The 24,098-nt window shown below is 32.9% G+C and overlaps 1 protein-coding gene across 1 annotated transcript; it reads left to right on the top strand.

The window, feature by feature from the left end:
- The first annotated feature begins 354 nt into the window (after positions 1 to 354).
- Positions 355 to 1,612, top strand: LOC128204867 (uncharacterized). The gene is made up of 3 exons (XM_052906272.1): positions 355 to 581; positions 718 to 969; positions 1,189 to 1,612. The coding sequence occupies exons 1-3, from the start codon at positions 355 to 357 to the stop codon at positions 1,610 to 1,612; spliced, it is 903 nt and encodes a 300-aa protein (XP_052762232.1).
- Positions 1,613 to 24,098: the final 22,486 nt, after the last annotated feature.

Below are 24,098 nucleotides of genomic sequence, written 5' to 3'. Positions count from 1 at the left end.
GGAATTTGAGAGCGAGAGAGACGGACAACAAGAGCAAATGGATGCTGCGGTCGATTGGAAATTTATTGCGTCAAACACGACCACATACGCATGTACTATCGGTAGTTCTGAGAGCTGGTGTTAAAAACTGCACATTTTTTTGTAAAATTCAACCAAGATTTAGATCCCTGGGAAGTGGTTTGTCATCATAATAAAATTCGAGGGTTTCAATGGCTGATTTCTATATAATTTTCCGCATAAGTAGATAGAATGATATTCTTTGATGCTTTTCGATGAAATATGGGGTTTTACCAGTGAAAAAACAACAGTGAAAATATCAAACCAAATCCCTGACAGATCAGCACATTGAAAAAAATGTATGAGGCAAAAACCCTTGGAGATTTCACTGCCAAGTCATTAATTCACTCCATGTGGTTCATATGTGTCACTTTCGTCGGGATGCGCACTGGCACTGAGATCCATAATCCTAAGTGGGGTGATGTTTCTGTTGGTCTCGATGAAGGCTCCGGACGCGAGTTCTTGCAGCTGTCTACAGAAAGACAAACAAAGACCCGTACTGGGGCAAATGCACGCGACATAAGGTATTAACATAACAGTGTCAGTCATGTCAAAGCTTTTACTTTTTTGTAACAAAATGCTTTTGAGAATTTGATTTCAATATAAAAATTGTATCAATAATTATTATTTCTAAACAAACCACTTTTCCTCCAAAAAAAGACAAAACCAACCAAGAGCTTATGCTGTGCTGGGAGACCCTGCAAGAGATCCAGTTCATCTATACAGAACATACACAGACATGCGCCCAGCTGAAATGCTTCAGGAAAGCAGCCCGTTTTTTCTCAGCATTTGTACTTCACGTCAGGGTGGATGGTATAAGAAATCTGCAATGGGTGTTAACAAACTGTATAACACCATGAACGAAATGAAAGCAGATGCCGGCATTGACGAAGAGAGAATTACACCCTACAGGTATATATCTGACAATTTATTCAATAAAAAATATCTCACCCTGAAGTTTTTTCCAGCATATTTTCCATAGTTGTTTTCCATTGTTGCTGCTCGTGTCAAACATTTGCTCTAGTTTGGATAGATATTTTTCAAACAACAAAACGAATGCTCAAACACGTTTTCATTTCATCTTAAGTCAGTTTCAGCTGTATTTTGTTATCTGTTGATGTTCTTTTGCAGTGCCAGAAAACGAATGGTTCAGAAACTCAACGACGAAGGTGTACCTCCCAACCAAATCGTACAAATTTCAGGCCATAAGAATATAAACAGCCTGAATAATTACAGCAAATTGATCACAAACCAGTCGGTGGAGATCTCGGATAATTTGTCAAATGCCAATTCCAATGGTGGACCAACCAATGCATCCAGAAGAAACTTGCCTGCATCCGATGCTGCACCGAACATGTCCCGTGGTTTCTTTGTAAACACCAATTTCATGGGAAATGTCACTTTCAATTTTCAGAATCAAGACCAAAACACTCTCTCGCAAAAGCAGCATGTGGTGAACAGAAATCCACAAATTCCTTCTCCATGTTCCGGTCAGGGGGAGAGAAGACCTGTCTACAAGAGAATCCTGCTGATATCTGATAGCGAGAGCGATTGAACTATTTTAAAAGTTAAACATCTGTCGTTTTATTTGTAAATCCCCATTTGTTTAACTGACACTCACTCGACTTGAAATATTCCATTCACTAAACGCCGAGGCGTGTAATTCGGTTTGTATTCATGTGCTCTTTAATTGTATTTGTTAATTGTTAATAAACTGTTATTATTTTGAAACATATACATGAATAAAAGTTCATTAATGAATTATTTTTTATTAAGTTTGCACTGAAACATCAGCAATTTCTAAACTACAGCAAAATGACTTGGATAACTATTTTTTCGGCGAACCGGAAATGAAAAATGAGGTCACTCAATTTGCATGAGGGGCGTTCTACGGGTGGTGTCGTAGATATCATTCTTTTGAAAAAAGGGGGTAATTAAAAAAAAATAATAATAATAAAAACTCCGAAAATAAGCATAAAAGAAACAGAAAATTTGTTTATTTCAGCGTAAGATCGTATTTTATTTCACTAGTGATCATAGAAAAGCTACATTTTCACTCGTGGCTTTTTTCTATGACACTCGTGAAATAAAATACGATCTTACGCTGAAATAAACAAATATCCTCTATTTCTTTGATGGAATGCGCTTTTAAAAGGTGTAAAAACCTTTGATATAATGATATAATCTGGCTGAGATTGAGACTTTTCTTTCAGTTTATCGTGAAATGAGGGCCAAGTTTGCTTATATTAGAACATGTGTAAGGCTGAGATCTCAAATACTGGGGGAAGGTGGCTGTTAAAGGCTATAGATTTGTAAACTTTAAAGCAAGCATATGTTATTTTTACTTACCGACAAATTTACAGGAGGAAATCATTTAGGGAAGGTAATAAAACAATTTACGTATATAAATTCGTGTACCTTTATACTGTTATCGGGGTTTATCCAAAAGCGAACGCGATTTTCATTCACACAACATTATGCTTAATACCATGCTTTGACTATTTTCCCCTTATAATCTACAAATATTTTACAAAATTCTGTAATGTTCACCGCACAAATAATTTAGGAACGTAACAATATGAGAGCCTATTTCTAGAATGTTATAGCAGAAGACAAGTTGTTGGTAATTGTCTTCCTGATAACTCGTTGCAGTTGTTCTGAAGGATGATCTAATAAGCTACAAAATTGTTTCCTTGATTGACGTTTTCTATATTTAGGATCACCTAAGCAAAAATGTACACACACGAGTTTGTTTGCCCTGTTTAAACTCACCTGCTAGTTGTCACAATACAGCTGTGTTACGTAATTCGTGTAACAAAAAAAACAAAATTAATCGTATGTACCCTTATTATGAAATAGATTTGCAAATACTAACCTTGAATAGAAATTCTTTGCTAGTAAGAATACAAGTATTGCATATTATTATAGAGAGAGAGTCCATTTAAACGTTCATCACTTATGGAAAAACATATATTTCAAATGTTCTATGAAAGTATCAAAGTATGTTTCTTCATAAAATAAGTAGGAATTTTCGTTTATAGAATAGTTTATAGAATAATGTTAGTTTTAAATAATGCAATATTTTACACAGTTGTCTTCTTTCAAACCATGACAAAGTATACATTAACAAAAATTTATCGTTTCTGTTTGAACACGCGTTTGGCGTCATTTTCGTTGTATGCTATTACAGCATTAGCGATATTTTAATTATTATCCTTAACGCTGCTTTTGCGGACACTGTATTTGTAACTTATATTTAAAAAAAATATCATGAGCAGTTATGTTAACAGACTGATGGCGATGGTGTATATCTTATGTTTGTCTTTGTTAAATCACTTGTTGTTATCCATAACATGGGAACTATACCACATTGTACAATTTGCTATGAACATATTTAATAATAGAAAATTATGCGCTATATGCTCTCCTATCTCATGAGAGGATGTCATTGTTTAATCCATTTAATTAAGCATGTCTCTTACTTACATCATATACCAAATTCGTCAGTTAACCATGATTTAGTTGTTTACATCTTTAGACATTTACAGATATTTTGGTGTTTGGCATACAAATGTTATTGTTCTAAACGAAACATTTTAGTATGGCCACCCCTTTTGTCTTCAATATATTGCAAAACGTTTTCTTATCATTATTTCGTGACTTTCCATCAATTGATTTCTGAAGTACAAACAACTTATTTATGTCATTTAGTTTGGGTAAATGATATGTTTCACTTTTGGATGTTTAAATTTCTTATACCATTAGCATTTCAGAGACAACCCAATCGACTTGAAATCGAGGCAAGCGGGTCTTCTTGTAAACGTTTTGACCAATGTATTTTCAAACCCATCATATGATAGAGATAGATAGAGACTAACTCGTATGTCGAATGCATATATCATTGCATGCCATGAGATCGAAAATACAATACTTCAAACTAAGACTCAATTTTACAGTGTTATACACAAAGCTACACTTAGTGCCTATTTGGAATCCTAAACACACTTTTCATGTCAATTAGCCTCTTCCGATGTGTTTAAATTGATGTGAAAACTACGCCAATACACACTTATTATGTTGATGGTAAATACTTCCTCCAAGAATTTGCGAAATTTCGAAAACTAGCAAACGAGTGTTTTGACTTTTTTCAGTTGGATTAACCGTTTTGCATCCTACACTAATCAAAACCTATCTTGTGAAAATATCAAGCTTAAATTGTATTTTTATGTCAAAGTACAATGCTAGTCGTAATGAATCTTATTCAAGTATGTTATGAGAGGTCAAAAGAAAAACATTCCTTCAAAAGATAACAATAAATTAAGGTTTTCGACGTACAAAATAAACATATCGTATTATTGGGCCATTGGCGTTGATGTTCATTTTTATGTATGTTTCCGCCATCTAATTTTTCTATCAATTAACATGATGTTGGCTGCTGATTGTTAATATGTGATGTGAACTGAAAGTAAATTACAAATTACAAATATTTCGGTTTAAATTTTGCAATCTTTTAAGGTCACAAAAGTGTGTTTATAGCATCTTTTCCGTTACAAATTTTACATACATATTCCCTTCGTATCAAACTCAAATGATACTTAAATTCTATTGGTTTACCAGGCCTTCAAACTGTATATATTATATATTATAACATATATTGTACCTTGGACATATTATATTAAAAATTTCGAATTCGTATATCATTCCTATTTAATTGATCCTTAGAGTCTGTTTGGGGTGGGGGGTTTTCGTAAAAAAACAAGATGTTCAGATAACGTGTCATAACATTTCGTAGGCAAACTTAGCTTATAAACTGGCAGTTTGAATATTTACTACCAAGTGCTTAACTTCAGAATCATGGCATGTTTATATTTAAGACGATTTATGGCTCAGACAAGCTCATATTCTGGAGATATTGTATTCACACGATTAACTATCTGATGGGATTTATGGGTATAGTTCTGTGAATTTAGATAATTCGAGTGCATTTTGATTGTATTTGGCGTTTCTGTTGTAGACAATTCCTACTAAAAAATCTTCTTATTCAACGTCTCAAGTGTTTAAAAACTGCTGAATATACTACTAGCGTAATTTGAATTGGTGAGTTTAGAGTTGTTGGTTAATTTTGGTCGTTTTGATGGTGCTAGTTTTAAGAATCTTCATGGCAAATAACACCAATTCGGAAGTGACTATTTATTATCAATAACCGGAGATATAACGTCAACTGACTCCTTATATCAAAATTATCCTCATGCCAAGAATCTAAAAACTAAGCAGACTGCAATTATAATTACACATACATACATACGCAATCTTACTAGCAGTGTCGTTAACAGAGCATCTTTGAGTCTTTCAAACACTGCATGGTATTGTAATCATGCGCTGAGATTGATAATAACCATCTGGTGTTGTACCTTACCTTTGAAACTTGTAAATATTCATGATCTACTTTTATTTTGCTTTGGTATTTTTTTTGTCGATTTGATGTGGTTAGTTTTGAAATCTTTCCGGCAAGTTACACAAAATCGGGAGTGACTTCTTATTCTAGCATGCCTCTTTCCTTCTTTTTATGTCATAACAGTGAATCAAAACATGGTTATACCGTCTAAGTCCATTGGCTTAAACCATGGCTGTTTCGTTCAACCAATTTTATAATACTTATAAGAAACGTAGCTTTGTTCCAATGTTGTTTAATTCTTATTAAACAAGTGTAACTTTCTTCCGATATTTTGCATGTAAATAAGTGAATTGCGTATAGAATATTTAGGAAATTAAGTTAGTGGTGCCTAGTCTCTATATTTCACAAGACAATTTACATAATTTATTTACTGTAGTCAAAAACAATTGTTTAGTTTCACAAGCACCTCCGCATTTGTTTTTACGATCTCGCGTCATCGTATATATTAAGACAAGATTTACATCGTATTGTCAAGTTAAACAATATTTATTTGGAAAAAAAATATTTTGAGAATTTATATGGAACCCCTTTCCTCATATGGAACCTCATTCTTTAATTGCTTTAAAACCCTTTGAAAAAGGCAATCATTAATGCAGAGCAAATGCCCCTCATAGTAATTTGAATTAAAACAATTCAAGCGGAAATTTGTACAAGGGCGGATAAGCCGTTTGTGTCAAGACGGAGATACAGGAGAAATTATATTGGGAATCAAAAGAAGAAAGCAAGGAATACGTATGAAAGGGAATTGCGAGAGCGGGTAATAAAGCTTTAGAGACAGTTAGTTTAAACATGTTTTATTCATCAATACATGTCAAATACAATGTAAATCAAATACAAGTACAAATGTTATGAAACGGATGAGAACGAAAGATAAATAAATCTTATAATGTTCTTCTCCAAACAATTTGTAGAGTGCTTTTTTAAGTGACGGACATTATATAAACTCTATATAGATGACAAAATGAAAATCATAACGATGAATATAAAGTAATAGAATGTTGAACTATATCTGGGACATATGATAACACGGTTACTTAATTACTAGTATCACACCATTATCGTTAATTGAATTCAAACGGAGAAATATAGAGTGGAAGAAGGAAAGGTTAGGTGGTTGGTTTAGGTAATACACTTCAAGTGTCAAGCAATTTACTTAGCTTAGTACTATGAATGACATTACAAATTTAGTCTGAATTCGATACAAATGTTGGATAACTAGTCAAATTGTTTGGACAATTGAATAAACAGATGAACAGCATCAAACACTATCTTATTTTGATCTTCTGAAAGAGTTTCATCACCATAAAGTAGGTTATGAAGAGTTACTTCAGTCAGCTCTTCTACAGAAGACAGCATTATTCGCCTTTGATCTGTATAAAGAGGACAAATTAGGAGAAAATGATAAGATGTTTCCTGAATTCCACACGAGCAGAGGGGAGACGGCACGATATTTCTAACAAACAGGTGATGATTCAGTGAGCTGCATTCATTGCGAAGACGTGTGTGCAAGACTTGTAATCGGCGCTTACCATAATAAAAAAGATCATTTGTTTTTGGGACATCCGACTTCAGATAAGTTTTAAATCCAGAAACACTGTCAATCAATTTTACTTCGCCTGGGAGATTAGTCCATGCAGATATAGTAGAAGGTAGGAAAGAATTCATATAAAGTGAAGTATTTGTACGAATGCTAGATATGTGTGATGAGTTTCTTAACAATCTTGACGATGCTTGGCCTACTGTTTGTGGAACAAGGTCAGAAAGGTAATCTGGTGCAAGACCATTTTTCATTTTGAAAAAAAGAAGAAGCTTGTGTTTTTTCTCGCCGAGAACTTAAATCCTCCCAACCAGATTCGATCTTAAGAAGTCGCAGGGAAACAAGTCGAGTACAACCAGTAACAATACGTGCACACTCAGTTTGAATTTTATCAAGTTCATCCTTGTCATAATGAGTACAATTACTCCAAACAACATCAGCGTATTCCAAGATTGGCCGTATGAATGATAGATAGGTGACCTCAAGAGACCCCCTATCCAGTTGATAACGGAGTCGTTTCATGATATTGACTCTAGACCAAGCCTTTCCAATAATATAGTTAATATGAGAATGCCAATTTCCTCCATCAGAAAAGAAAATACCAAGGTGCTTGTGTGATTCCACTACAGGGATAGCGATATCAAACATGTACAGAGAGGGATGTATTGGTTTGTTCCTCTTTCGAGAAATAACCATTGATTCTGATTTGTTTGGATTAAACTTGACCAGCCACTTTTCAGCCCAAAGACTTATTTTATCAATATCTCTCTGTAATTGAACAGCCCCCGTCTGTGGGGAATCCACTATAACAAATAGACTAGTATCGTCAGCAAAAAGTTTAATAGACGAATCAATTTCGCTAACTATATCATTAATATAAACAAGGAATAAAAGAGGGCCCAGAATTGATCTTTGTGGAACACCTGCTTTAATTGAGTTTAAGTCAGATGATGCTCCAGGAATAAAAACGCGTTGTCGTCTGTTTTCTAAGTAGTTGGCGAACCAAGATAATAAACTACCACACACGCCAGCTCTTTCGAGTTTAAAGAGAAGACCACGATGCCAAACTTTATCAAATGCTTTACTTATATCAAAGAAAACAACTTTTATTTCGAGACCAGAGTCCAGAGCTTGACAAAATAAGCTTTTATAATAAAACTACTATATATCACCTATAATAATAATTTTATAATATTCCCAGGATATAAGATATATCATGCGTAGTACCATTAAGGAAATACTTATTGGTTTAAGTCAAAACAAAAATAATATTATTTAACTGATGATGACAGTACTATTGGACACATAAGAGTCTCTTTGAAAATGTAGACTGTATAATTGTTAGTGCAGTAGCTATACCAAGAAAGATATTTTAAACATGTAATTATTTGTTCATCTAAGAAAAATTATAGCACAACTAAGTTTATCGAAGCTATTTAACGTAGGTGAGTAGTTTTTTCATTGGACCATGGTTAAGAAATGAACATAATTATATTGCATACATTGTATAAGAACAGGTAATACATAGTTTGGTCAAAATGTAAAATGTATTAGTTGTATAAGTGATTTAATTTCAAACCATATGCATATTTTGCAGTAGTTAACGATCAAAATCTTAAGATTTTAGTATTAACACTCCAGTCATAATGCTTATATTAACGAATGAATATCTGGTTTGAGCTTTTTAGAACTAAGGTAAGGATAATAGATTATCTATCTTAAATAGCTATTGTGTCCGTATGCTGAAACACCTTAACAAAACGAAAGGGAATGTGTTTCAATTGGAAAACACGTATTAGGTAGTACTGGTAGATTTAGTAAGATGAATAATATGTATTCAAGCAAATAAATCTAAATAGTGGTAGAAATAAAATATCGATGTGAGTATATACATAACACATTGTATTACGGTAATACTTAGTCAAATAGCTATTACTAATTATTAGTCAATGTTAGAAATACCTTTACTAACCTAATAATAAAGGTATATTGATTGACCACAGTATTGGAATAACAAGCAAAACTATTCTCCATAATTAAAACTGATACAGTAATGCTAATAGATTTTATAAAAGGAAAATACAACGTCAAAGTAATTATGAAGGTTTAACAGCCGTAAGTTGGTTAAACATTCAAAGTATAACATATATAATTAAAATAAATCAAACAATTGAATTCCATCTATATAGTCATAAGAAATAATTGCCAAATAGTTATTAGATTTTACCCGAAATGCCAAATACCTTTTTATTATCAAAACAAAATTTAAAAGTAAGGGACATAATAAGGCAATTCATGTGATCAATGCTGGTAGTACAATTTTGAAGATAATCACTGTTCGATACATTAACACATGTTTATACTTATAACGATAGGTTAATGTGTTGTCGTTTAAACTTTGAAATAATCTCCTTTTAATTTAGTGAATTGGTTTTGACCACTTACATATTTTTAAGAGACGAATATCCAATATTGATAACTAGGTCAATAGCACAAAGTAAAAAACAACATTAAATAGACTTTGTAACTAAAGACAAAACTTGATTGGAACAGAAGAAAAATAATAAGAAAACAAATATTGACTACCTAATTGCATTAATATATAAAGGTGACTTTTCAGAAACAATAACATAATTTAGCAGTCAAAATCGCTACAAATTGTTATGTTGGCATTCAATTATATGGTCGTTTTAGTACGCGCAACATCTAAACATTAACCTTTTATATTGTATACATAAATACTGTACAGTCATGTACAAACAGGTGAGAATAATAAGGTAGATTGAATAGGTAGGTCAAACTAATACAGGTATACTGCAACTATACTTCAGATAAAAAGTTAAGTCACACAGGTGCTGGCGACTTAGCAATGTCAGCATATGACTTGTACTGAGATAGATCGTCTATGCAGTCAATCGTTTAGTGATGAAAGAACTGTTCTGTTTTACACGAACTAGTACTGTGCCATCAGACGACCATGCCCCTTCAATGCGACCGGCCTTTACCAAACTACGAGCGTGAAAGAGAAGATTTGAGCGTGGCCTCGTCAGGTCTTCGTTTACGAATACGCGTTTGTGGCCAGCTTCTTTAAGCTTTGTTTTTCGCAGGTAGAATTTCTGCCTGGCGCGGTAGGTCGCAAACTTAACCAAGATGGAACGAGGAGGGGCATCATGGACAACCCTACCAGCTCTGTGAGATCGATCAATCTCTTCAATAGTTATATCGGCCCCAATATCCCGACAAAGTGCCATAACTATTTGGTCTGTACTTTCGCCCATTTCCTCGCGAAGGCCCGATATGCGAAGATTGTTTCGTCTGCTATATTGTTCACTAGCATCAGCTTTGCTTTCCAGGTTACTGATGCGATGTTTCAATTTTGTGTTTTCATCAACAAGCTGATTAATCTTAGTGTTCAGGCCAGACATAACACCGGAAACGATTGAATTCACCATGGGCTCAATACTAGAAAGGAGTGAATCCTGCACTGCCTTTGTTATCATTGCAGTGATAGAAGGGTCTAGTTGCGCATAGGTATACTACAACTCACAGATAATCTCATATCCTCCCAAACGAACTAGAACATCATCAAAAAGTCATAATTTCCTAAGGCATTGTTATGAAGCGTCCGCCATTAAACACAACCGGAAGTGTTAGAGACAGTTAAACAGGGAGGGCGAGAAAGTGAAGGGAGGGGACGAGAGGGAAGAAAGCAAGTGTGCTGGATGCATGGAGGGAGTGGGGTGGAGAGAGAAAGATGGACGATAGGAAGTGAAGAGATCTGGAAAAGAAGTAATGAGTGCGATACATGCGAATTACAAGAGTAAATGGAAGCCAGGTCTGATTGGAAAGTTCACCTATCATGACCACAAACGCATGCACGATAGGTGTTCTGAGAGCTGGGTTTTAAACCAGCACCACTATGTTATGATTATTCAACCAAAAATTAGATCCCTTGGATGTTGTTTGTCATAATGATGCAATTCGACGGTTTAAATGGCTGATTTCTATATCACTTTACAAGGAAATAGTAAATTGTATACACACAGAGGTACACAGAAACCTACATTTTATAATATCCTATTTTTCTAGTATTGTTTCGAACAATAGTTCATCAAAAAATTGTTAATTGCCATATTTCATTTTTTTTTCTGCCTGTTCCTTGTTCACGGTTAATTCATTATTATACTATGTTATATCTTAATCTCCTATAAATGAATTTCTAATTACAATAAAAATGCTTGAGTGTTATGCGTTTGATCAGTTCAATCAATGGTGCGAAAACATATCCTTGAATGAAAATAGCATACCGGCTTTACATGTACAATTGATTTCGCTATTTTGAAGCTTGAAAAATGATCCATTTAGGGAAACATAAAACATATAATTACAAATTATATTCAACTTGATTTGGTCGGGTTTTGCTGTTATAAGGTATATACATAACGAGAACGTGTTTAAACCAATTAGACGGTTCAAGAGATCCTAATTTTATCACATTTCATTAATAAATAAATGCTTACAAATAGTTCAGTCTTGGATACCTCCTATATATATATATACATATGATCATATCAGAAATATTGTTCACTTGGGGTTTACTATTGAAGGTATCATGCGGGGAGGGGGAGGGGGGTACTCCCCACTGTTTATTAAGTTTGGTGGCCATTCAGCGGGAGCTCCTGTTTTACACACAGCATAAGACAACCCTCTCATCTAAGATCTTACCAAAATGGTTAACATGGTATTTTAATAACTTTCACAATAATTGTTCAATAATTAAATTTGTATTGTAGTCATACTGTTTCGATGCCAAATATAAATTGGATCCTTTCGTTGCTTTATCGGTTATATCAATATTATGGCCCATAAATAAGACTTGATTACTTGACGTGGCTTTTTTCGGGTGTAATACAATCATAACGCATTCTCTTGAATGTCAAGAGTAATATCATTAAAAATTGCGTCATTTCACAAAACTAATTTAGCGTCATCGTTTAACAAAGCTTAACTAGTGCTAAACATTTAAGCGAGCATACGTTATTTCCTTTTTTTTATTGACTACCAAATGGCCAGATGAAAATTATGTGGACGGCAGTGAAATATGATGTAACAATTTGTATAGATAAAATCGTGTAACATTTTGCAATTTTCAGGGTTTAACCAAACCCATACACGATTTCCATTCGCACCAAAATTATGCAATATCCCATTATTATAACGGGCTATATGTAACTATTTCCTACTTATATCACACAAAACACTATTATGTTTACCGCACAAATGTTTATGGAAAGTTACAATGTTAGCTTTTTTCTAGCATGTAATAGAAGCACACACTTCCTGACAAACTAAAGCAACCTGAAGCAATTGTTGTGAAAGCTGAGCCAATACGCTATCGAAATGTTATTGTTTTCTTGATTGAAAATTCTATATTAAGGATAACCTTAGTGAAAATGTGTCTAATTGAAAATGTGTAAACGTTTGAGTATGTTTGCCAGTTGTCACAATACAGTTGTGTTACGTAATTATGGTTCAAGGAAAATAATATTGACCGTATGTACCCTTGTAAAAGACTTTTTCATATATTGTCAAATATCAACCTGGACGAGAAATTATTTGCTAGTTTCTGATTTATACTAACAGGATAAGTGCGTCGGTGTATATCTTATTTTTGTCTCGGTGAAATCACCTTTAATCACCTCTTAATATTTATATACAAATATAATTAAAGATTAGGAGCTACCTTTCCTCCTATGCCATCAGACCGTTGTCAATGTTTTAGGCATTTAATCAATATTGATATGAAAAGCTACAGAAACAAGCTCAGTAGCAGTAGTAGAAGTTTAAACATAAACCCCGTTTAATTGCACAAGGTAAACGCCAAAGACATAGAACACAAAAACAAAAACAAAAATTTCAAACAAGAAACCCTGAACAACAGCACAAAACTCCAAACACAACACAGTGTGATATATCTTCTTCGTTAAGTTTTCTTTTAGTTTATCCGTGAGAATAAAGATTGTTTGTAATCATATAAATTATCAGAAGATTATGTAGACAGCGTTTGCTTATAAACCTCTGGCTGATATATATTACCGTTCTGGTAAATGGTTGTAGAATCAAGACGTTTGTATATTTGTTCTAATATTAATTGTATAGACAAATCAAGGGAGGAGAAAGGAAATGATGTCTATGAAACTGGAAGTAATAAAGCTTAATATTTGTGTAGAAATTATTTTCATTAAAAACATACTCTTCGGGTATATGAACAATTGAGAAAACACTTTTAGCTGTAAGATGAATAAAAATGTACAGCAAATCATTTGTGACACTCTCAAGCAAAAACGACTTTACGCATTCTATGGAGCCAGAAAGATCTACTTACAAATTGTAGTGCTTGTTTCTTGTGTCAAGAGAATGATCTGTTGGAACACTTTCTTTTCCCATGAATATAAAACCTACAGTTATCGCTCCGATATACGTGTTTTACCTTGATTATTGCTGAAACACTTTGTCGTTTTTATGCAATTTGCAGCCTCGTTAAAAAAATCAAATACAATTACCCGCTTGATGTTTGTATTTTTAGAAAAAAAATCTCTCTACTTTATAGGTACGGATCAGACATAAAGAGCCCAAGGCGTATAGTTTGAGCAAACGGTTGTTGAAGATTATAGTAGACATTGCAAACAACCAGTGACGGAGGTGGCGAGGTAATGCTCAGACAAACTCGTTAATTCCCGAAACGAAATGCTACAAGTATAACTTATTCTTGATCAACCCTCGTATTTAACCACTTTGCTTTATGGTTGGCTGTGGGAGAGAAGACTTTGTAAAATTTGTACTGCAACAATAATTGTGCTTAAATCAGCAAACATGGTTTAGGGAACATCATGACATCTGTCTCTGATCAGGATGAAAGGCACATTTTATATACATGTACATAGTTGAACTCGTTATGGCGAGTACTTATATTGCTCCGCCCCAGAACTCACGTATATATTGTCATATAAATGCAATAACCTATACTTTAGCTGCCAAATACGTTGTAAGTCAGACTAAAAGACAGTCTAGGTAAATTTAAATTAGAGTAATACATTTTATCTTTGTGTTTTAACGTATTTACACCTGTCTAATTGCTAAATTTCAGTTTGGTTATCGTTTGATTGCAATTTCCAGACCCGGCAAAGATAAAATTCTAATTCTGAATATAGTACAAACATTGATCAAAGGTATATTTTTTACAAAAGTATATATATATATATATATGTATATATATATATATATATATATATATATATATATATATATATATATATATATATATATATATATATATATATGAGTTGTGGCTGTTTTATTAGTTATGATATTCCATAAATTACATGTGCGTAGCAAGGGCCAATTTTGGATCAAGCAGATCGAAAACTTCGACCTGTCAAAATTTCATTACACAACTGCGTTTTTGCGTACAGTCAGCTACGCGCCTGAATTGGTTGTAGTGTTTTTTATCAGCAGGTGTTTATGTCGATATGCCGAAATCCAGATATATATCTGTTTATATTTTCTTCGCTATAAATACTATTCAAAACGTATGTTTAACCCCTGCCACATACTTCTTATGGCAGGTTTACGATATAAATTGTTGGAAGGTTGGTTGTGGATGTGTCATTAGATGTTTTAGCATTTTAAATATTCAGTCTCGTGGGCTATTTTCTCAGCATTATGGGTTTTTTTATGTTAACAGTACTAGTGGAGCTAGAGATCAAATTACGAAATTCTTTCTTGCATTGTTCACTTTACTGGCATGAAATTGCTTAGTCCAGTGTGAGTTAAGGAATGTTTGATGTTAGTATAAAAGTGGCAAGTCGAGTCAAGTCAAGTCAATATTTGTTTATTGTCGGATATCATGTAGCATTTAAAACATAAGCTATGTATAACTTTTTTACCGACATACTCACCTAGTAGTATTATGACCACGTGGACAATCTAAGGCATTCAATGCAGTAATCTTCTGTTTAATTTGTCGGTAAAAGTAAATAATACATGTTTTACATGCAATTTGAAAAATAATATGCTAGTATTTGTTTGTTCTTTATACGATATATTAAAACTGTATGGTGTTTTTTTTCATTGTAAATATATGGTAAATTGAAGTTCTGTCAATGTACGAAGATAATGTATCAAGTCAAAACAGGTCATGAACATCTTTTGACTACAAAATAATTAAACCTAAATGTCTGTTAATAATGTTTGGAGAATTATTTAATTTGGTTATGACCAACATGAATTTTCTTTTCAATTTCACTATCACTATCAACATTATGAATTGGTTACTTGAAGTAGAATGGTTGAACTCTTTTTGAGAAAACTATATATTAAGTATTTTTATTGTTTTAAAACCGCACAAAAATATTGAAGTACTTATAAGATGTGTCCTAGAAATTGTTGATGAATGGCATTAATCAGATGAAGAAAATGCCTTAATCTTTGCTAATATTTTTCTTTGATATATACTCTTTGCACTTATTCCTATGTTTCTTCCACTTAGTAGAGGAAGTGCCTTATTTCTGCTTAATTTATTTTAGTAAAAGTTTCAAATTCAACACATTTGTACATGATGTCAATGTGAGCCAGAGACATGCTCCTGTAATAACATACTGTAAAAATACTTATTTTATCTAAAGTAATTCTTAAATGTGTTTGCTGTAATCAAAGCTGATAATGATTTGGGGCAATGGTGGATTCATATATGTTTAGCATAAATGGAACGTGTAGCAGTGTCCAGGTGTAATTGTTTTCACAACAAGGAAGGTTAGTTAATTAATTTGAAATTATCCATAATTATAAAAAAAAATCTTTCGCCTAAACACATGCATTTTAACGCATGTGATATGAACTACTGAACACATAAATATGTATAGATTAACAAAACATTTTAAACATAAATTCATATTTTAATTAGCTATTTTTGAAATGTGGTTGCAATATTAAACGCAAAACAGTTGTCGGCTGTATTGTCATTTAACTGTATGGTCAAGCTGTTAAAATAGTCATTATAATTGTATCGAAACGATATCTACTTAGGGCCGTATCACCTGTAGTTGTCAATGAGTACAACTTTCTATTGGCTGATTCGCTGTACTCTTATAAAAGTGTTTTTTTTTAATCAATGTACATATTTGTATTTACTCATTATCATTTCACATTCAATAATCATATTTCCTGACTGAAACCTTAGAAAAAATAACCATGTGATACAAATAACTTACCCATTCATATAGCAACCGAACTGAATCGTGACAAAGGCAAACTCAGATTTTCTCTATATAATTATTGCAATAATAGTTTAGATCAATAACATTTGAACACACCTTTAAGTGCCTAAAGTGCTTTGATTGTCATTACGATTATGACACAGAGGAGGTGATTCCATGATGTTTTTATATGTTTTCATGATATGGTTGTTTTCATAACGTGCGATCAATTTGATTCTAGCTATCAGAATATACAATCTTGAGTACGCATGAATGCTATGATAACACGTTTGGAAAATAGATCGCTGAGAAAAAACATAGATTTTGAGAAGATATTGTCTTAGACACCTTGTTTATGATTTCTGCTACGATTTCTTCTTCTTTAATGTTGACTGTATCGCTTGATCGCTGAATTGTGAAATGGTTCAGATGGAATATTTTATATAAATAGGTAAAGACAATAAGTATGCTTGATTATAACACTGATGAAATATTAGCGCAAATAAATAAAACTGGGGAAATGGAAACATAGAAGCCTTTCTGCGCTCAAGCATAATAAAAAATAATACAAATGCAATTTGCAAAAGAGATTAACCCACTGCAGCCAATTGTATGAAACTGGATAAGGTATTCGCATATTACCTACTAGAATTATTGGCTAGTTTGCAAATAAAAGCAATTTAATTGTTCAATTGTACTTTTTGGATAAGTATTGACCAGTAAATGTATATTTTAAGTGACTCTGACCAAACCAACGAATGAACTGATTTTATTTCATTGACTGTTGGTGTTTTTCTCTTCATTATTTTACTGACCGTTTCCAAGTGGTTACCCAAATATTAAACAAGATCAAACAAAAGGCTTTGTTGTACGCTGTGCTTGTTTGAGTATTTTACACGGAAGCAGAAGTACTCTTTTTTAAAAAGATCAAGGGATTAGCAGGAATATCACCTGCTAGTATGTTCAACTTAAAGGAACATTGGGCCGAATGTTTAGAACTGTGTTACAGTTAACAACATTGATAGCTCCTTAACTGTTAACTTTTCAAGATTATACCTCTGGATGTTGTATTGACAAACTTGTTATCTGCAGTACATTTTACAGTTTTGAAAGAACTGTTACAGCTCTTTAATTAAATAAATCACCACATTTGCAAGCTAACAACGATGCCGATATCAACTTTGTCAGCTTAAATAAAATTCTGAAAAAAACAAACGGTCAAATTACAATGAAAACTGTAGGGATAATACCACTAGCGCAGTTACACATGGATTACAGACATCCATCTGGTACAGCTCCTTGCTCTCAACCTCAACATAGTTAATGGTTAATGAAAAGGTTTCATCACTATACGTACACAATTATAGTCAGATAATGATTTATGAGTATATTAAAGAAAACTGGAGGGAGGAAAAAACACATGATGACGCTCGTCTGTTTTTGATGTTGTTTTTCTGTAGAAAATGCGCAACCTTCTCAAATAAGTTTAAGATGCACTCTCACTCCCAAATAAGATTTACCAGTAGTGATAAAAGTGTTTAATGTACCAAAAAAGATGATTAAATGTCGAATACAAGGATAAAGACTTTACTTTGAAAGAATGGTGCAGAAAACATGGTATTTCTATTTTGAGACGAGAGAAAATCACAGTAAATCCTTTACCACTCACCAATCATTTTATGTTTATGCGTTTTCCAGCTATTAAATACACGTTTATAATATTGTTATCAATAATCAATATTTTTCATAAATTGTATCGAGTAAGTAGTTAAAGGGTTATCACTCAAAATGTATGTGTATATATTGATTTTGAATAAGAATGTTGTCACTTTAAGTAAGAAGTATGGCCATTGCAACACATTTGCTTGACAATATCCTGAAAGTTATTTCAGCTACGAACAAGGTGATAGTTTTTCCACTTTGAAGCAGTCATTGCACACAATCTATATAACCAGGGGCGTAGCTTGACGAAAATATATGTGTAGGCCACTTTCTGGGGGAGGGGGGTGGTGGTACGAGGGCATGTATCCCCGGGATTTCATTTTAGGAAGGTGGTCGTTGGTGCGTTTCATTGTATATTTCTTTGTTGTTAAAACATTAATGAGAGTAACGATATGTTTGACCTTAAATAAATGTTTTATGTAATGAACGGCGTCAAAGCGCAGACTACTGGTATGCAATTTTCGATAAATTATATACGTACGGTCGTATGGATATGTATTTTAGTGAAAAAGACAACGATAGATTTGAAATACCTGGTTTCCGATATATATTTTTTTATATTTATATATTATAGTTTTTTTTTTTAATCCTGAAAATTGTGTAGGCCGCGGCGGACACGTCCTATTGGAAGCTACGCTCCTGATCACTATAACTCAACGTGTTTTCTTTTAAAACCATACAACCGTATATTAATTAGAACAAAATAAAATTAATTAAAGCGCTGTGCACTTAACAAACAAGAACCGTGGTAATATTGCACTATTCAGACACCTATCACAATCAAATACTTTTGCCTGGAAACATACTATGAATCTGTGAAATATCCATCATAAAATCACATTCTTTTATATTATACATCTAACCTTATGGAAAATGGATTATAAGTGCATGAACCCACGCGTTGCAATTCCATCTGGTTTCTACAAAACCTGCGAAAAGCAGTTGTTCCTGATAAGTGGTATGTCGAAAAAATGAGGTATTGCCCAGCCCATTAGCACACAGTCAATGACTCGGGCGATAAGGTTATCACATTTCAAGGTGGGGAGTACAGTGGAATTAGATGGAAATGGAAAAATTAATACAACTGAAATGCTTCGAGTATGATTCATTTGGTGGCAATAAATCAGCCATTTTCACAATAATTTAAGCTGTTACGTTAATAAACTTCTTACAATGTTATCAATTTTACATTCAAAATAGTATACGCTTCTCGTTTACAAAATCTGAAATGATTTTCTTCTTTAACTTCAGGGTTTTAAGATACATATATATGAGAAGAGGCCGTGGTATTGCTCTTTTAATTTTTCATTTTGTTTTGTGTTGTGTGAGTCACTGTATGTATTTAAGCCATTAACTCATGAAAATTATCTCAGTATAATATGGAGCCCTTGAGATATATTTTAATGAGAAAAACTTCAAACTTTCATATGATTAGCAATGGTGTTGCTGTTGATGTTTTCTTTTAAGAATTGGTGAACTATTGACTTATGTATGCATCAGAATAGTTACTCTATTAAAAAACCCATAATGTTTCAATAGTTATCTTAAGGTTTTTAAAAAACAGAAATATGAATGTGTTTATTATGAATAGGATGATAATGTTTAATATGTATATGTAAATGATATGTGACGGACACTACATATTTCGGTGAAATTTAAAATAAAATTACATATTTAGGTTTAGGTGTGAGTTTTCAAGCATAACACCGTTTTCTGGAATCAATCGTCGAATATAATTTGATAACGAGAAAAAATACAGACAAAACAGCGAACATCACTTGCTTTGATTGTTTTAACAGCTCGTAATGGTAAGTGTATAGTACCCAATACCTCCAATACAAATATACCTATCAGCAATTTAATAGTCTGGCAATAATAATACCGTCTAGTAATTATTGAATTTACGATGCATAAGATAAAGCTAACCAGTCCGAGACCAAACTAGACTCTGAACAATTAAGTCAGAGAACGCATTAACCAACTCTTGCCAGCCTTCCGAAAATGAAAAAAACTGCACTATGTTTAATGCCAGTTTGTAGATTTATTAAGGGTGTGTAAATCCGGCCTGGCTACAGGACTTGTTTCTGTAGACTTTCGTATAACTATTGATTAAGATTCAAGAGTTTGCTGCCACGATACAATTTCTATCTTAAAAGAGTTTTCAGCGCGTTTTTTTGTACACATGTAAGTTAATTTATTCACATAACCCATTATATGTTCTGGCCCGGATTTACAGTGTCTATTTTCAGCTACACCAGGTCTATTATACTAGCAGAGATACATTTGTCTTGACAACTTCTTCTAACAGATGATGGATGGACATGGATCTAAACATATGATGGGTGGATGAGCTATGGATGTTTCAGGTTATGCCAAACATGGGTCTGTTTAAGTAGTATAATGTGCGTTGATTAAATGGATCGTCTTGGGTGGGGCAAAGTTATATAAACTATTTTCTCATATATATATATATAGGTATATAGCGTGTTTGAACAACAGTGGAGTTTCATTTAGTTGTAGATCTTCGGAGATTATTAAATTTACTTCGTTATATTTGAAATACAATGATTCTAGGTTAAGATATACTCGGGAAATAAAGTCATGCGACAACGTGTTCCCTTATGATTTTTCAGGCACTTGAAATAATTATCAATAATGGTATTTATTTTGTGAAAGTACTTTTTATTTTGAACAACTGCATGTATATTAAAAACAATTCATTGGTCATTCACTTTATGATAATACAGTTACAAATGGGTAGGGGTCTACAGTCAAAACTCACAAAATGAATATTTTTTTACATTTAAGGGGAAATTGCATAACTTGTTTTGTTCGCATAATTGGTTTCGTTTTACAAAATGAGGATTTCAGTTTGAAATAGGCACAGCTTGTTTTAATTATGTTCGTCCAAACAGCATTTTTGGTAGAAATGAATCGTAACCATTTTTCCGACCTCGACCGGTTATGTGCTATCGGATTTAAAGAAGCGGGATGGAACGTTGAAAGCATCGCAAGGCGCAAGGTGAATTAAACACATTTGGGGTGTTCTTGGACGCCGCGTTTCTTTGCGTATAACGCCACATAGCACCCTAGTGGACCTTCAAAAATTTCTTGAACAGGAATGGTATGTGATTCCACAGCAGAAAATAAAAAAAAAATCTCGTTTTTTCATCAAGAGCCAGAATGCTTGAATGCAGGGAAAATTTCGGGGGAAATACACATTATTTACGTTTAAAAAGAGAAAGTAGTATTCGACTTTATTAACAATATAAACTTAAAATAAGGCTTTGTAGTGATATTCTGAAGATATTGTTGACTTTTCATTGTTTTACATTATTTTTGTTGATTGTGTTACTGTATATTTCACTCCAGTATTTGGTTATACAAAGCGGTTATACACCGAAACGAGTTGTATTGTGACTTTTACACCTGACACCTATACTGATCAAATCGATAAAGTGTATTTTTCACAGCAATAAATTTCATTCAAATTTATAATACACGATTGTCCTTGATTCATTCTTCATATTATGTATGACATAAAAATATTTTTTAATACATTTAAAATTATAAACCATTATATTATAACTAGTTGCATGACTTTTTTACCGAGTATAAATCAACCAAGGTAATTGTATTATTTCTTAATCATTGTTTTTTAATATGAACCTAGATACCGCCGCTCAACGATCCCAATCTCCAGGTCTTTACTTGAGTTTATTTGTTGGTCTAGTTCTTTTAAAAACTTTGACAAACCGTTTCCAAAATGCTTCTTTTGAAAGTGTTACAAGTTTACAAGTCGAACACATTTCTTAAACTTCATTGAAATGCTGCAATTTAATAGCAATTGGTTTAAAAACTCCAATCAAACAATATGACTTTATAGAATGTAGTGTTTGTCGAGCTCGTACAACGTGTTGATTTCTTTGAATGTTTACATACACTACTTACATTTTAGAGATCGCCAGTTCGACTCGCAAGAGTGTCTATTGTATCTTCCTGTGTCTTACTATGAAGCCCATGCCCGGGGAAAAGCATGCGATTCGATTGCATAAACAGGGTATAGAAATAAATTATATGATTTGCTTTTGGAACAACGTTAAATAAGATTAGAATTGAAAGAAGTACAGCTAGATACTGTCTGTCATACATTCGATACGATTGTCCCCGTATCGCATCAAATACGTTATAGTTGATTAATAATACTCTTTATTGTTTACTAAGTTTGGTGGCCATTCAACGGGAACTCCTGTTTTCCACACAGCATAAGGTCACCCTCTCATGTAAGATATTACCACAATAGTTGATAAATAATTAAAATTTTATTGCAGTCATATTGGTTCGATGCCAAATAATAAAGCTGATTTCTGTAGTTGCTATAACTGTTATATCCTTATTATGACCCATAAAGAAGACTTAAATAAGACTTGATTACTTGACGTGACTTTTTGCGAGTGTAAATCAACCATAACGCATTATATTGAATGACAATAGTAATATACTTTACATTACGTCTTTTCACTTAACTAATTTAGCGTCAAACGTTTTTCCAACCTTAAAAAATACTAAACCTTTAAGCGAGCATACCTTATTTCCTTTCGTATTAACCACCGAATTTCCAGATAATAACCATGTATGGACGGTAGTAAAATATGTTGTAATAATATGTATAGATAATCGTATAACATTATACTGTTATCGGGGTTTAACCAAACCCGTACACAATTTCCATTCGCACCAAAATTATGCAATATACCATGATAATAGCGGGCAATTTATAACTATTTTCTACTTATATCACACAAAACACTATTATGTTTACCGCACAAATGATTAGGGATGGTTACAATGTTAGCTATTTTCTAGCATGTAATAGTTGCACAAAAATTGTTGGTAATTAACTTTCTGACAACCTAAAGCAACTTGTAACAAATGTTGTGAAAGCTGAGCCAATAAGCTATCAAAATGTTATTGTTTTCTTGATTGAAGCTTTCTATATTTAGAATAACCTAAGTGAAAATCTGAAAACATATGAGAATGTTTATTCTGTTTTAACTCACCTGCCAGTTGTCACAATACAGTTGTGTTACGTAATTTGAGGTACAATAAAAACAATAATGTTTACCGTTGGTACCCTTATAAAGGACATTTTCATAGATTGGCAAATATCAACCTTGAAGCGAAATTATTTGCTAGTTAGAATTCAAGTAGCGCGAATTATTTTTAGTAGTAAAACTTAGTTACTCAAAACTGCATCATTCAGAAAGTGGTTATAAACGATAGAATCTTGCATTTAAAGTCCTTGAGACGCACTACCAACGCGAATGGTAGCTGACTGTAAAACACTTTTGAAATATTGTAACGTAACAATTGAAATAAATGTTATAGTTACATATATTTATATATATTTACTGTTTATATTTATGTTCGCTGGATAATGCATCTATCAGAGAGGGTCCCTTAAAACTTAAATCACGGTTGACGTCCGCTCCGTTGTATGTTAATACAGCATTAGCAATCATAGAATTATTATCAGCGATGCTACTCTCTGGATACTTCATCTTTAGGCATTTTATACTTAAAAAACGACAAGTCTTTTCATGAACATTACTGATTAATACTAACAGACTGTTGGCGTCGGTGTATATCTTATTTTTGTCTTTAATCCCCTTTTAATATTTATATGCATATATACTTTAAGATTATGAGCTACTTTTCCTCCTATGCCACCAGACAGTTGTCAATGTTTTAGGCATTTTTAGGCATTTAATCAATATGTATATGAAAAGCTACAGAAACAAGCTCAGTAGCTCAAACTTTGACAAATAAGACCCCTTTTAATTACACAGGGAAGACATAGAACACAAAAACAAAAATCACAAACAAGAAACACTGAACAACAGCACAGAAATCACAAACAAGAAACACTGAACAACAGCACAAAAATCACAAACAAGAAACACTGAACAACAGCACAAAAATCACAAACAAGAAACACTGAACAACAGCACAAAAATCACAAACAAGAAACACTGAACAACAGCACAAAAATCCGAAATTCAGATTAAAACCT

Source organism: Mya arenaria, chromosome 10 (assembly GCF_026914265.1).
Source record: "Mya arenaria isolate MELC-2E11 chromosome 10, ASM2691426v1".
NCBI lineage: Eukaryota > Metazoa > Mollusca > Bivalvia > Myida > Myidae > Mya > Mya arenaria.
The sequence above is the reverse complement of the archived record's forward strand: the minus strand, read 5'-3'. Positions and strand labels throughout refer to the sequence as shown.

Excerpts from the sequence above, each read along its gene's own strand:
- LOC128204867 (XM_052906272.1), top strand. The coding sequence starts at position 355 with ATGTATGAGGCAAAAACCCTTGGAGATTTCACTGCCAAGTCATTAATT. Across the intron at positions 582-717 it reads GCAAATGCACGCGACATAAG|ACAAAACCAACCAAGAGCTT; the intron begins GTATTAACATAA and ends CTCCAAAAAAAG. Across the intron at positions 970-1,188 it reads GAGAGAATTACACCCTACAG|TGCCAGAAAACGAATGGTTC; the intron begins GTATATATCTGA and ends GTTCTTTTGCAG.